Source organism: Micropterus salmoides, unplaced genomic scaffold (assembly GCF_014851395.1).
Source record: "Micropterus salmoides isolate LMB-PRFRI ecotype aquatic unplaced genomic scaffold, ASM1485139v1 Ms_hic_scaffold_10, whole genome shotgun sequence".
In the NCBI taxonomy this organism is placed as follows: domain Eukaryota; kingdom Metazoa; phylum Chordata; class Actinopteri; order Centrarchiformes; family Centrarchidae; genus Micropterus; species Micropterus salmoides.
In genome coordinates this window covers 35150895-35165843 of record NW_024040041.1, presented here as the reverse complement: position 1 = coordinate 35165843, position 14949 = coordinate 35150895, and the positions used below count along the sequence as shown (strand labels likewise).

The 14949-nt window shown below is 54.2% G+C and overlaps 1 protein-coding gene and 1 non-coding gene across 3 annotated transcripts; both read right to left on the bottom strand.

The window, feature by feature from the left end:
* Positions 1 to 373: 373 nt before the first annotated feature.
* On the bottom strand, positions 374 to 14746 carry kpnb1 (karyopherin (importin) beta 1). 2 transcript variants are annotated; one of them, XM_038710086.1, is made up of 22 exons: positions 14403 to 14746; positions 13457 to 13515; positions 9155 to 9337; positions 8882 to 9082; positions 8578 to 8730; positions 8394 to 8453; positions 8201 to 8290; positions 8004 to 8120; positions 7792 to 7893; positions 7467 to 7691; positions 5502 to 5693; positions 5099 to 5229; positions 3461 to 3608; positions 3280 to 3351; positions 3048 to 3192; positions 2892 to 2974; positions 2678 to 2785; positions 2443 to 2586; positions 2084 to 2189; positions 1727 to 1841; positions 1411 to 1572; positions 374 to 1314 (listed from the first exon to the last, which is right to left on the bottom strand). In XM_038710086.1, coding segments are annotated over exons 1-22 (2637 nt in total). In that variant the 5' UTR covers positions 14443 to 14746; the 3' UTR covers positions 374 to 1313. The 2 variants fall into 2 exon arrangements, with proteins under 2 accessions (XP_038566014.1, XP_038566015.1); XM_038710087.1 differs by having other exon boundaries at positions 8010 to 8120; positions 14403 to 14745.
* Positions 1906 to 2045, bottom strand: LOC119896653. Its single transcript, XR_005443270.1, has one exon. It is a non-coding gene; the product is annotated as a small nucleolar RNA SNORA79 (small nucleolar RNA).
* Positions 14747 to 14949: the final 203 nt, after the last annotated feature.

Here is a 14949-nt window from a genome sequence, read left to right as displayed (position 1 = left end):
CTGTGTTTGATTATCGTTACCGACTGAAAGTGAAGCGTTCAGACCCGGAGACGAGGCGGACCGGCAGCACTGAGCACGCTCAGGTTTCTGCAGCGCCGTCGGGATTTTCACACCAACAACAAACTCAACGTCCCAAAAAAAGAAAAAATGTAAAAATGATATCTCCCCGTCAGCGAAGAGCCGAGCTGCTGCTACCAAACAAGCCATGAAGTAAAAAAAGAAGAATCACGGTTCTTTGTGGCGTAAACAAACCGTCGGCGGGAGGCGGCCACCGAACTCAGGAGCCAAAGTCCGGCCTCCGATCATCAGAGTCCAAAACTTCCCGTCAGTCCAACAGACGACAGGAGGAGCCAAATCACCAGAACTGCGTGGGGAATGTTTCATATCATTTTATTGGTTTTAACTATTTTCAGCAGAGCAATGGAAAAATATAACCTTATACAAACGTCTTCAATTCTTTTTTTTTTGTTTTTAGACAAGCAAAGACGGTGAGTGACCTTTTCCCAAACCAGGTGCAGCGGGGAAAGAAAAACGGGAACGCTTCACCGGCAGCTCAGACAGCTCGTTTTGTTTCCGCTAAGCTACTCTCCATTTGGCACTCGCTCCCTCGAGGATTCCTCGTCGGCTTTTTACTTTTATTTTGTAGGAATTTAGTGCTGTTGTTTTGGGATAAGAGCGTCGAAACAAGGGGGGGGGGCGGGTGGCGGCGCTCGTGTCCGTCAGATCTCCTTCGCTGTTTTAGTGCTCGGAAGAAGAAGAAGAAGAAAAATAAGAACAAAAAGTTTTCCACAGAAGTCCACAAAGTCCGCTCGGTGTTTTATCTTTGATTCCACAAAAGTCTTTTATTTTCTCGTCATGTCTTAATGTCCCCTCCTCCCCCCTCCCCCGGCTCGAGGGGCGGCGGCTCGGTGACGTCAGGAGAGCCCCGGCTACGGCGAGAGAGGTGGATTGTGGGAGAGGGGGGAGGGCTCGAAGGTGAGTTCTTGTTTGTTTTGATCCGGGGGTGGGGGGGTGGGGGGGGGGGGAGTCAGAGTCCAGTCCACAGGCCGTCCAGGAAGAGGGAGGAGGTGGGGGGGGAGTGTGGGGGGGGTCGCCTGCTGGAACTGAAGGTGGTGTGATGTCATCTCTCGCTCGCTCACACGTCTCTCTCTCTCACACACAGACACTCATCTCAGCTCACACGTCATCTCACTTCTGCTTCGACCGGACGCTCCGACAAACAGAAGAGTTCGTTCCAGTGGGCAGTTTGTCCTCATTGTTCACTGATGTCGATCACTCAACTCTCTCTCTCTCTCTTCCCCCACCAGCAACAATCTGAAACAACAAGAAGAAACGGCGTCAGCAGGAGGGCGGGAATCTGTGCCCCTCCCCCTCCAGCGTCTGCGCGGCGGCGCCCTCTGCGCGTCTCACCAGGCCTGGCTCTTGAGCTTGCGGAGCTCCTTGGTGGCCCAGGTGGCCAGCGTCTTGGTCTTGTTGGTTTTGGAGCGTCGACCCTCCGTCAGCAGGTCGTTGATGAGCGGGCGAACCTCCACCAGCTTCATCACGTCTTTTCCGAACGCCGTGCACAGGTCGCTGTCCACGCGCACACAGACAGGAAACAGACGTCAACAACAAACAAACAAACACCACTGAGGCTTTTAATGTTGACGTGAGTTTGTCATCACGCTGCAGAGCACGATCCCTCTTCACAGACCAGATCCAGGTCTAGCCCCTCCCCCCTCCTCACCCAATGAGTCCGGCGGCGTTGGCCACGACTCCGTCAGAGTGATCTTCATCTTCAGCTATGTGGTGGATGAAGGAGAGGATGAACTCCACCCGAGGCTGGACCAGCATCACGTCAGCTGCGGGAGGAGAAAATAAAACGGATCAGAACGTTCACGTCGTCACTTTTAAAATCACAACTTTGTTTGTTGGGTCCCGCAAAACCAGGAAGCTGTGCCGTTGGGCCGCAGCCCGAAGCTTCCTGGGTGAAAGAGACCCGAGTTTCTCTGCGACGTCGTAAAATCCTCCTGCTTCACTGAGCGCAGGAAGAGGAACCGACGTCGCCTGACGGCGTGAGGTCACGTGATCGGTGCGTTCTTACGGTGCACGTTCTCCTGGTCCCCCTTCAGGCCCTGGATGATCCCGGTGTAGGCCTCCAGACAGCCCTCCCTCAGCTCGTTCAGGTAGTCCACCATGTCGTAGTCCGTCTGCAGAGACACACACAGCTGTTCAAACATCCAAACTTACACAAATTCATTTATTTAATGATGAAAACTCAGACGGCCGCTCGTCACGCCGGGGATCCGTCGTCAGCGGTGGGTCAGACTGATCAGCCCTCCTCCAGGTCTCAGATAAACGTGGTTGGTTGTACATCACGGTCAGCGTGGTGCATGTTTATCATCACGGACCCAACGCGGCGAGGAAGTTCTCCTCTGCAGGACACCTGCGCTGGGTCTTTACCTTGTCCACCTGGGCCTGGGACGCCTGCTGCAGGGTGTCCAGCACGATGTCCAGGTACTTCTTGAACTCTCCTCCGATGGCCAGAGCGATGTCACCGAACGCCGAGAGGATCTGAGGCTTCACCGACCGATGGACGTTCTCGTTCTGAGGACGAGAGAGGGAGACTAAAGCTCTGAGGCTGGACTCAGAGGAACTTCAGAGTGAGGATCAGAGAGACAGAGAGAGGGTTCCTCACCCCGAGGTTCTCCAGCAGCAGCTGCATGATCTCGTCACAGTAAGGCAGGATGTTGGACATCAGAGCTCTGCACAGGTCGCACACCAGACCCACCGCCGCCAGGCACACCTGCAACCGCAGCAGCATCATCATCACAGCTCCACAGAGTATTTCTAAGAGCTGTACTTATCATCCCGTGATGCCGCCTGGAGGGGGCGGGGCCAGACTGTCGTACCTGATACTCAGCGTAGTTCTTCAGTCCGATTCCCAGGAAAGGCTTGAAGGCATCCATGTACTTCTGGAAGTCGCTGCCCAGAACTGAAACACAGAGCAGAGTTCAGTCTGACGCGCACACTCTTATCTTTGTACCGGGCGCCGTGTGTGTGCGTACCTTCCACCAGCGTGGACACGGCCATCAGGGCGTCCTCCTGAACCCCCCCGGAGCCGGCGGTGCTCTGAAACATCCTCAGCAGAGACGCCATCACCACGTCTGAGATCTGCAGGGCGTCCTGATGCTGCACCTTACGCAGGACGTTCTGTAGGAAAACCGCCACAGTAAGAGCGTTAAAGCCCGGCCTTTCAGAATAAGAGCGCGTTGTGACTGACGGCTCGGGTGGCTCACCCTGTAGAGTGGCACACAGCAGCGACTGCAGGTCGTTGAACTGGATCCTGTCCGAGGTGCTCTGGATGTGAGACTGAGACACAGAAAGAGGCGGCAGGTGTGAACACGCGTTTCCAGACAGGCCGACGGTTTTCAGAAAGTAACCCCCCCGTCACCCCCCCCCCGTCCCCGCTCCCTCTCACCTCCATCTGTAGGACCCGCTGCAGCCTCTCCATAATGACCAGCGTGGTCTTCTGGACCGCAGGGTAACAGTCCTTGGCGCTGTTCTTGACGATCTCCATCAGAGCCTCGTAGGCAGCCGAGCGCAGGTTGTTCTGGTGGCCGTCGGGCCTGAGGAGGAAACAGCGGGGTCAACAGCCACGCCGCCACACTCCTACCTTCAGTACACATGTAAGACCTCACATCTTCTCTACATTAGATTTTCTAGCGACGCAGCGAAATGAAGATTCTTAGCTGAAAATAATGAACTTTCCTGAATATCGAACAAAGTTTTACACATTTTTTATTTTTTTTTAACCACAGTATGAATTAAACCGTCATGTGTTTTGTCCTCAGTGACTATGGTGGGGGGCCCGGGGCCCGAGAGTCCATTTACTTTTAATGGACTCATGTAATATGTTTTCTACCGTCTGTAAATATAATCCAGTTAATCTTATTTCCATCCTGTACAGACGCCTTATTTTGAAAATCGTACGTTGTCACATGTGTTTCCTCTTCGCACTAAATCCATCCGGTCCGACCCGGTTTGATAAATAATGTCTTCACAGCCTGTCTTCATACCAAAGAGACAAACTGACTCTAACCTGCCTGTCAGAGCGTTTAGTCTGCCCCACGTTGTTGACTTGTTGCTTCTACAACCAATCACAGCGCTCTGTGAACCGTTTCCTCCAGTTCCATTTCAGAATAAGAGCGTTTTGCCTCCCTGATTTAGCTGAATTGTTTAGATTTAGCTGATTTGGTAAGTTGTCCTTGATTTCTGGTTAAAAAGGCTGCGTAGTTAAACTGTTTTTATACGATCGTCTGTAGAAAGTATTTTATTTTGAATATCGACCTGATTCTCTCGTTTCTGCGTCTGACTTCCCGCCCGGCTCATCTGCTCGGTGCTGCGCGGCTCTCCGTGCAGCGGAGCCGCTTCTGCTGTGATCACAAGCGCCGACCAGAATGGCAGCGATTAGCTACGGCAGCCGTAACGCGGCGCCCAGGCCGCCTGTGAGAGTCCGGGGTAAGAAGTCAGCCTCAGACGGAGCCGACGTGACAAAATGCTTCCACACTGCCGACGTGTTTGTTCGGTCTGTTGACTCCTCAAACATCGAGCGACTGATTTTCTTGTTCGGACAAATAATTCTGGTGCATCACAAAACTTTCAAAAACTAAAATCAATATTTTCAGACAGGAAGTGACTTCAGAGTCGAGACTTTTGCCTTTTTAAATATAAAAACGTGCCGTTTTCCATTCAGCTGATGAATGATGTGAAGCAGCCCGTCGTCCTGACTACAAACTAGCAGCATGTTCTCATCTACCCCCTGCGCTCAGGACTAGTTTCCCTCCAGATGACACTTCCTGCTGCAGAGGAGCCGTCACGATCTGCTGAACATTCAGGAAGTGAACAGAAGCGCCAGCAGAGTTTCCGCCCGTCGGCGCGTCTCAGCGATCTGATCCTTTATTTAAACTTCCTGTTCAAAGTGTTTTATAAAAACTAAAGTGCGGGCAGGACTCGCTGCACTGAAACCAGGAAGTCCCTGCAACAGGAAGCTGTCACACCACAGACGTCGTCTGATAACCTGCAGGCCTGCGAGTGACTTTCCCATCAGCCCCTCTACCTGTCTGTGGTCTCCAGGAGTTTCTGGACGATGATCTCGAAGGAGGAGGACAGGCAGTAGGTGCCGGGCTCCTCCTGGTCCTCCGCGGCGTCCGTAGCTTCGTAAGCCGCCTCGGCCAGAGAGGAGAAGGCCTGCGGGAGGAAACGGGAAGTTGTTCACCTGCAGCTCGCCAGATTCACTTCCTGCCCAGACACTAAACGTTTCTACCACAGAGTTCAGGAGCCAACAGTTGGTTTCCACCACAGGAGCGGCTCCTGGGACCCAGACGGGGGTCTGACCAGGGGGCATTTGGCTCCAGGTCCTCCTCTGGGGGCCTTTGTGGAGCCGAACGCCACCGAGCGGTCGAACAAACGAGATCGTCGTCTCAGGAACGTGCCAAACATTCACGGATCCCGGAACTCACCCAGCAGACGTTGGAGGCCACTCTGGGCTCGGCGCCCAGGCCCTCGATCAGACACTGCAACAGGGGGGCCAGGTACACCTCGTTGATGGCGGCTTCAGGGAGCAGCTCGCAGATCCTCCCCACCGTCCACGCCGTGGTGTCCCTCACCACCACGCTGGGGTCCTTCATCAGCTCGATCAGAGTCGGCATCGCCTGCGGAGACAGAGGAGGAGGAGTCAGGGCGGCAGACGAGACAAGAGGAGGAGGAGTCAGGGCGGCAGACGAGACAAGAGGAGGAGGAGGAGTCAGGGCGGCAGACGAGACAAGAGGAGGAGGAGGAGGCAGGGAGAGGGACGAGACAAGAGGAGGAGGAGGAGGCAGGGAGAGGGACGAGACAAGAGGAGGAGGAGGAGGCAGGGAGAGGGACGAGACAAGAGGAGGAGGAGGAGGCAGGGAGAGGGACGAGACAAGAGGAGGAGGAGGAGGCAGGGAGAGGGACGAGACAAGAGGAGGAGGAGGAGGCAGGGAGAGGGACGAGACAAGAGGAGGAGGAGGAGGCAGGGAGGGGGACGAGACAAGAGGAGGAGGAGGAGGCAGGGAGGGGGACGAGACAAGAGGAGGAGGAGGAGGCAGGGAGAGGGACGAGACAAGAGGAGGAGGAGGAGGCAGGGAGAGGGACGAGACAAGAGGAGGAGGAGGAGGCAGGGAGAGGGACGAGACAAGAGGAGGAGGAGGAGGCAGGGAGAGGGACGAGACAAGAGGAGGAGGAGGAGGCAGGGAGGGGGACGAGACAAGAGGAGGAGGAGGAGGCAGGGAGAGGGACGAGACAAGAGGAGGAGGAGGAGGCAGGGAGAGGGACGAGACAAGAGGAGGAGGAGGAGGCAGGGAGAGGGACGAGACAAGAGGAGGAGGAGGAGGCAGGGAGGGGGACGAGACAAGAGGAGGAGGAGGAGGCAGGGAGGGGGACGAGACAAGAGGAGGAGGAGGAGGCAGGGAGGGGGACGAGACAAGAGGAGGAGGAGGAGGCAGGGAGGGGGACGAGACAAGAGGAGGAGGAGGAGGCAGGGAGGGGGACGAGACAAGAGGAGGAGGAGGAGGCAGGGAGGGGGACGAGACAAGAGGAGGAGGAGGAGGCAGGGAGGGGGACGAGACAAGAGGAGGAGGAGGAGGCAGGGAGAGGGACGAGACAAGAGGAGGAGGAGGCAGGAGGGGGACAGAGGAGGGGTCAGGAGGGGGACAGGAGGCAGGAGGGGGACAGGAGGAGGAGGGGGACAGGAGGCAGGAGGGGGACAGGAGGCAGGAGGGGGACAGGAGGAGGAGGGGGACAGGAGGAGGAGGGGGACAGGAGGCAGGAGGGGGACAGGAGGCAGGAGGGGGACAGGAGGCAGGAGGGGGACAGAGGAGGAGGCAGGAGGGGGACAGAGGAGGAGGCAGGAGGGGGACAGAGGAGGAGGCAGGAGGGGGACAGAGGAGGAGTCAGGAGGGGGACAGAGGAGGAGTCAGGAGGGGGACAGGAGGCAGGAGGGGGACAGGAGGAGGAGGGGGACAGGAGGCAGGAGGGGGACAGGAGGAGGAGGGGGACAGGAGGAGGAGGGGGACAGGAGGAGGAGGGGGACAGGAGGCAGGAGGGGGACAGGAGGCAGGAGGGGGACAGGAGGCAGGAGGGGGACAGAGGAGGAGGCAGGAGGGGGACAGAGGAGGAGTCAGGAGGGGGACAGAGGAGGAGTCAGGAGGGGGACAGGAGGCAGGAGGGGGACAGGAGGGGGACAGGAGGGGGACAGGAGCAAGCCTCCAGTCTGTGCAGAACCAGCATCAGGACGGCTAACGTGAAGCTGTAAATGTGTATTTACTGACATGCAGCCTCTCTCACGCTCTCGCACGTCCACAGAAGTGATCGGCTGGTATTATTTTAGTGTTTGTGCGTCAACTGTTTTGCGTCTTCCTTCTGAAACTTGCCGAACGGGTCGGAGAGCGTCCTGGACTGACCTGTATGACGAGGGGTTTCAGCTGGTTCAGCTCGGGTCCTTCCAGGATGGACCCGAAGGCCATGACGGAGGCGTCCCTGTAGCGCCAGTCGGGGTGCTTGATGTGTTCTTTGATGAAGGGCAGAACGTGAGGAACCACGTCGTCCTCGCAGCACGTCGCCAGCAGCATCAGACACACGCCCGCGGCCTTGCACGGGTTCCAGTCGTCGTCGTCGTCGTTCTCGTCCTGTTAAGGGGGGTCAAAGGTCACGTGAGAGGGGCCGGACGGCCGACACGCAGCGGCACGTTCAGACAACAGCTTACGGCCCGGAGTCCGGGTGCGTTACCTGTTTGGTGAGGGTCTGGGTCAGGATGGGGACCAGGTACTGCAGGGCCCCTTTAGCGTAGAATTTACTGGTGTGCTCCGGGGGGCGCCCCTGCTCCGAGGCCTGCCATTGGACGAGAGCAAACAGGGAGAGACCCAAAACACCACAGTCAAACGGGGTGGTTTTAACCAACTGCACCTTAAAGAGCTGACGATGTAATAAAGCCTGCTTACACAGACCTCTGAGGCCTCGATGGCCAGGTCCATCTCCTCGTCACAGACGTTGGACCAGAACTCGATGCCCTGCAGGGCCACCTCGTCGATGTCGCTCTTCATCGCCTCGATGGTGATCTGAGAGGAGGCGCACAGAAGTTTAGGATGCGACATGCGAGGAAGCCGAGTGTTTTATTGAGAACAAACATCAGTCTCACCGCGAACAGAGCCGGACCCATGTACGTCTCCATGTACTGATAATACAGGGACATGATCTTCACCAGGTTCTGTAAGGCCGCCACACGCACCTGAGAACACGCCACAGGCACAACAACAACAGGAAGAGAGAGGAGGATCAGTTTGGTTCGAGCCTTCGGGGGGACGGACTTCGATACTCGACGCGTTACTCACTCTGGTGTCGGGACACTGTGTCGCTTCACAGACCACCTGCATGATGAAGTGTCTCTCCGTCTGAAACGCAGCAGGCAGGACGCTCGTTAACAAAACATTTTATTTGCGACAGTCACTTACATCCCGGGGATCTGCACCGAGATTCAAGGGTCGGGACGGGGAGTGCGCTCGGGGATCTGGGTACCTCCTTGTCGAAGTTGGCCTTGGTGAACTCCAGAGAGTTGAGCAGGGCGTTGGTGGCCGCCAGTTTAACGTTGTTACTGGGCTCCTCCTTCCTCATGCCCTGGATGATGGCCGTCAGGATCTGGTTGGCGTTCTCCTGCAGCTGCTCCGGGTCCTGAAGAAACCACAACCAGGTTTTAACATGTAATCGTGAAGTTCTGGATCCAGTTCTGATGATCAGACTCGGGCTGTGCGGCTTTATTTTACTGCACGTGCAGTGAAATAAAGCCGCCGCCAGGTGTTTTGTGTCTGCGCCCTTCACTCACGATGTCCTGGCAGATGTAGCCGATGGCCTCCAGCGTGGACTCCTTCATGTGTTCGGTGCTGGAGGGGTCGGTGACGTTGGCCACCAGCTGCGGGATCAGCTCGGGCCACTGGTTAACGGGGATCTCGGCGCAGGCGATCCCGGCGACGCACTGCGACGCCGAGCTGGGCCGGTACGTCTCCGTGCCCAGAGTCTGTAAAACCTGAGGGACAGAGAGACGGACGGTCAGACGGGAAGACACGGGACAGAGACGCCTTAAATAAACTTTACTTACGTAGTTCTTGATCTCGCAGCGAGCGTTGGCGTCGATGGCCAGCCATCGCTGCTGGTACTGTGTCTTGACGTCGGGGTCTTTGGAGGTCAGAGAGTTCTTCACCTGCAGACCGGCGGCGACTCGAGCCACCTGAGTGTTCCCCGGGTTCGCCAACACCTTGGACAACTCCACCAGGAATGTGGGCTGAGGGAGGAGACAGATCAGAGGTCAGAGTCGAGGTCCGGATCCCTGACGGGTCGTCAAAGACCCGATAACGTGCACACGGTCACAAATGTGCTGCTCACATAGAAACTAAAACGCCAGATGTCAGAGCGAGGGATGAAAATGTTTTGTTTGCGTCTCTGCAGATTTAGAAACCTGAATTTGATCAATGACTTCCTGGTTGCTGATATTTACTCATGATCCGCTTTCCTTTCCTTCCTGTGTTTAAACGCCGCGTCACATTGCAGCACGCTCGGCTTCACGCCTCTTTTTATTTGCACGGCACCGTGAGTGCTGCACCACCACCGGAAACGTCCCATCACGCTCTGATGCACCAGAGCCTCTGTGACTCTGCAGAACTGAAGAGTGTTTTCATCTCCGGGCCGTCAGCTTCCTCCTCTGCAGAGAGCTCCTTACTCCCACGACCCTGAACGCAGCACACTAAACGGACGCCGAGCGGTTTATGAAACGCTCCTCTTCAAACCTTCCAACACCTGCCGCAGCACACCTGGAAACAGCTGGACATCATCAGTTCCAGCTGTGGTTAAACAAGAGAAATCCTGTACACCTGTGTTCTCGTGGGCGCCAACACCGTTTAGATGTGACAACACATACAGCTGAGTACCGGCGTGATGACAGTAAACTGGTTTTTAATCCCACACAGTCTCTCTCTCCTGCTGCATCTCCTCCTCTAACGCACTTCTACTTTAAAGTGTTCTGAAGCGAAACCAAAGCCGCCAGCAGGCTGAACGTTTGTCCATTTCACAGAGCTTCAATCTAAAGATTGTTTAATATCAAAGACGGATAAAACAACCGTCTTTTCCAGGCAGGTTTCATTTCAAAGTGTTTATAATATAAGAAGAACAAATTGTCCTGTTTCAGAAGGACGACGCTGAAGATTCTCCTCTTATCACTTAATAATCAGTCACTCCTCCTGGCAGAGGGAGCAGCGCTGGTTTGTCTCACTGTACAATTTCACTAATTATTCTATGATGAAAAGATTCTGTCAAACTAAAATCTCAACATTTAGCTCTTTGGCGTCACTATTAGCCGTGCGAACACGCTGCACTTCTGTACATCAAGACCGCAGACAGCTGATCAAAAACTTTCTACGCGTTCACGCTCGATCAACAGCTGTGTTCATCAAGTTTTGTCTCTCTTACTGCAGGTTCACGAGCTTCCTGCTGCGGTCCGTTTCTGCTGGATTTGTCTCGTCTTTGTAAATCAGCGCCCACCTGTCCGGTCCGGCAGAGGCTCCGCCCCCTTCTCAGCAGCCAGACTTTCTCTCAGCAGGTTGTGATGAAGATTTGTAACTGTTCATCGGACACTTCACACCAGAGATCAGCCTCGCAGCCAGTTTCCCTCCGCTCACTAGTTTACACTTCTCTAACTCAGATTGAGAGTCACTGCGTCTCGCGACACCACGGCTGAGTTTAAGGGGGCTGTCACACCTGCCTCGTTTGGTCCGGACCAAAACTACAGGTGTGAAACCTCCCCGAGTCTCGGTCCGGATCAAACTGAACCACGGTTTGGTTCGTGTCTAGTGTGAAAGCATTTTTTTTGCCCTCGACGGTTCAGACTATTTACAGGAAGTTTGGTGGTTCCTGTGTGAACCAGAAACGGATGCATGAGGAAACGCACTGAAAACAGGACACATCGTCGTCTCTCCTCAAACAGAGGGACACAAGGATCGCTCGCAGTCTTGCCGAAACACCGGCGACCATTTAGGCCCAACGTTCGCACAACGGGGACGTTCATTTGGCGAATTTGAACGAGCCCGTCTCAAAGCGCACTGAGATGAGAATGTGTTGCGGGTAGTCGGCTAGTGCCGTAACGATTCCTCATTCATTCATTCTGGTCAAAGCTCCCCCTGCAACTGTTCAACCAATCAAAGTCAAGTAGGTACAGGGAGACGATGCAAGTCCTGGTCCCTGCGGCGTGAAACTAACCGACTGCATCCAAACATGAACTCTGGCTGGGACCTTGGTGCAGACTTTCAGGTGCGGAAGTTTAAATTTAAGTTCAATAAATGCAGCATGTTTCAAGTCGACCTCAGCAGTCTGCACAGAGCCATCAAATTACAACAACACCGCCGCCTGTTCAATGTTTTTTTTGACTTGCTAGCAGACGAGTGAAGTCGTCCATCAGTGCGCGCACGTTTGTAGATCTCACCACGTTAAAATTTAAATACGTGACTCGACTAACAAACACCTGAAGCTTTCACTTCTTATTAACTCGTGATATTTCCCACAAAGAGTCGACGTGTTGAGCTGCAGAGAAACTAAAATCTCATCAGGCCGTGTTGTGACATAATTCACTAACCGATTGTGAATAATTAAAGCTATGGAGTGTTGCTATGGCAGCAGGCTGCACATGGATCGTACTAGTGATGAGACCAAAACACTGAACTTAATTTAAGCAGCCTTGCTGGCAGACGTCTTCCCTCTGCAAATGACAAACACCCTGAAAGCAGCCGTGACAAACGCAGAAAGCCTGATCTGCCGCCCCGCGATCACCGCTCCAGGCTCCTCCTACCTCTGAACTACTCAATGATTACGGCCGTTTCAGCTTCCTTTTTATCCTTTTATACCAACGAACTCAGCAGCTGACACCTGAAGGACAGCCACAGTACCCGACAGCCGTTCATCTGTTCTTAAGTTGAAACGTCCACAATAATTTATCTAAATCATTAACTGCAGCCCTGTGACTGGCAGTAACTGTAATATTACTGTAGGAAGACAAGAGGAGGGAACTGGAAGTATCACCGTTACTGTGTCTGAGATCAGCAAAAACATTTTACAATTCTACCCCCGAAACACCTGAAGCATCAACGTGAAACGCCGGCCGCTACTGCCAGCGACTCGCCAGGAGCGAGCGGCGTTTAGCTGCGTTTGATGTTCTGTAGAAGATACTCATTTCCCAGGACTTGATCAGCGCTGATCCGGCCGCTACGACAGACAGGGACCACGTCACACACAGTTAGCAGCTACTCGTGTTTCCCTTCAGAGGATACAATGAATAAACGTCATCCTGCCTGTGCTGCCGTGTGACCTGAACAGGCTGCGTTCACAACGCTGCAGCAACATAGTGTTGAAAGAATTTTCCAGGACATTCTACATTTTCCAGGTGTTTTTCATGACTGAAAAATTGGATTGACTGTTTTCCAGGTTTCCCAGGACCCGTGGGAACCCTGACGTGAGCTAAAAGGTTGGGAGAGACCGGCTTTCTGGTTTATTTAGTTAAATCCTGTTTATCCAGAGTGTTTTCAGCCCGTTCACTCCTCAGGTTCAATATTGTTCGAGCTGCTGAACACGCTGGCCGTCACTTTTTAGGAAGGGGCAGGGCGGGGGTGCAGTATGTACGTTAGTACAGTAACGTAACTTGGTAAAACTGCCAGAAGTTTACACGTTTGATTTCTCGCCTCTGGTCAGAAGTGGATTTAGGGATGAAATAGCGGATTAAAAGTGTAAAATATGAAACACTGGCCCTCGGCTGGCGCGCCCAACGATGATGCAGTGAATAGTGCTGACCAATCAGCAGTCTGCAGTGTTTTCACCTCACCCTTTCAGCTCGCTTGGAACCTCAACGAAGGGGATATGAAAAATAAAATAGTACCAGCTGGCACTTTTCCCTAAAAGGCGAGGCGAGCTGGCACCATGTGGAGGAAAAGGGATCAAAATCATCACTTTTTAAAGGATTCATGAACAAAAACAACAGTGTGACAGAGTTATAACACGTTCAAGTTAAAACTGCATTTTTCTATGATAAATGACAGAGAGGTTTCCTGTAATTTAGGTGAACTGACCCTTTAAATGAGAGTTCACCGAGATAAACAGTTTGACCTCAGATCTGCAGCCCTCACCACAGATGGGTGTAGCTCCATACATGAAATGCTAACGCTAGCACGCTGTGAGTGTGTGTGTGTGTGTGTGTGTGTGTTGGTGGGGGTGGAGGGTGGAGGAGGAAGCAGCAGCAGCAGCCTGGCGGGCTCCAGCTGTCCTGAGCTCCTCTCCGTCCACGCTGCTGCTGCTGCAGCCTGTAGCAGCAGGTCCGTTAGCTTCTCCTCCACCTGCTCCAGTAAAACACCGTCACATCACTAACCAGGTTCTCTATCGCCGCCTGCTCCAGAAACTTCTGCGCCGCCTCCAGTTCATTCCGATCTGCGGGGAGAGGAGGGGGAGAGGGTTATTCACTGTGATGTTAGCTAATTAGCTGGCACATACGGTTAGCATTTAGGCTAACACACGGCTTCACTGCGAAGGTTATAATAAACTGGCTGGTGAAGCAGGTGTGTTAGCTTCTCTAAAACACACGACGCGGCATTATCACACACATTTCCCGCTAATTAGAGACACTGCGGGCTCATTTCACTGATAGCACACCCGCAGTCTGGGTGGAGAAACACGGCGAGGCTCCAACGTGCGTGTTAGCCACCGTGCACCAGATTCTGGGCTAGCATGCTAACATTAGCCGGCCACCGGGACCCGTTTGGAGCGACAGAAAGTTCTGGACAAAAAGCAAAACCGGTTAAAACAACATTAAATTAGCTTAAACCACTGTGAGCTAATTAAAGAGACACCCAGAGGAACTTTTCTCTGCTCTCGGCCGCTCTAAAGTGCCGTCCGCCCGGACAGGCGTGCGTGGAAGCGGCCGATGGTTTGAATGATACGAGCTAGCGGCTAACTGAGCGGCTCCACCAGGCATGGGCAGGGTGAGGTCAGCCTCTGCGGGTAAACACACACACTATGACGGCATGACAGCGTCTCTAGAGATCACCTGAGCAGCCCGGCAGGTAAAGTGCAGAGTCACACGGCGACACGGCGGCTGACAGAGTGCGAAGTCACCAGCGTTACCCGCGGTGAGTGAGGCCGTTAGCCGGGTTAGCATTACAGGCTAACAGCTAGCGAGGCATTTCCCTCCTCCCGCACTTCAAACTTTCACCGGTTCACCGGAGCTAAGTTAGCCGCTAACACGGCAGCTACCGCCCCGGAACAGGGCCTCGCAGCTCGGGCTCAGTGTGCGTGAAGTGTGCGGTGCTGATATTCACCTGGAGAGACGGTTTTCTCGAGGATAGTGATGAGCTCCATTCCGTCCGCCGGCTCTCGCTCTCGCTCTTCACGGGGTCGCTAGCTCGCTAGTTTCGGTTGCCGCGCAGCGCTCACTGCGGATTATATTTCTTCCACGGAGCTCAGGCGGTACCCGCCGATCGGTCGGTGATTAACGTTAAAGAGGCGGGAGTTTCCCCCGGTGCTAGCGCGGCGTGTTTCACTCGGATGTTGCGGGAAATGTTGACGGTCGTGGCGCAGAGTAACGTCTCGTAGCTTCACCGCCGCCCGTTCGCATCCTGTGTTGTCGGGAGGGAAAGGGCCGCGCGCTTCTCTCCCGCGGAAGGATATCACGCTGACGGCCGGCTGCGTGCTGCCTTCACGGACTGCCGGACATGTGGACAGCAGAGAACACGCTTCACGTTTAAAGTACGGAAGGAATTAGTTGGTTAGCAGAGAGCGCGCGCGTTTATTTATTCATTTATATTAAATAGTCACTCCACGCGCTCTATTTTAGTTCAATTAAAAAAAAAACAAAAAAAACCCAGA

Coding starts and splice junctions, on each gene's coding strand:
- kpnb1 (XM_038710086.1), bottom strand. CDS start 14,442: ATGGAGCTCATCACTATCCTCGAGAAAACCGTCTCTCCAG. Junction 13,516..14,402: donor CGAGAAAACCGTCTCTCCAG/GTGAATATCAGC, acceptor CTCTCCCCGCAG/ATCGGAATGAACTGGAGGCG. Junction 9,338..13,456: donor AGGCGGCGATAGAGAACCTG/GTTAGTGATGTG, acceptor CTCCTCCCTCAG/CCCACATTCCTGGTGGAGTT.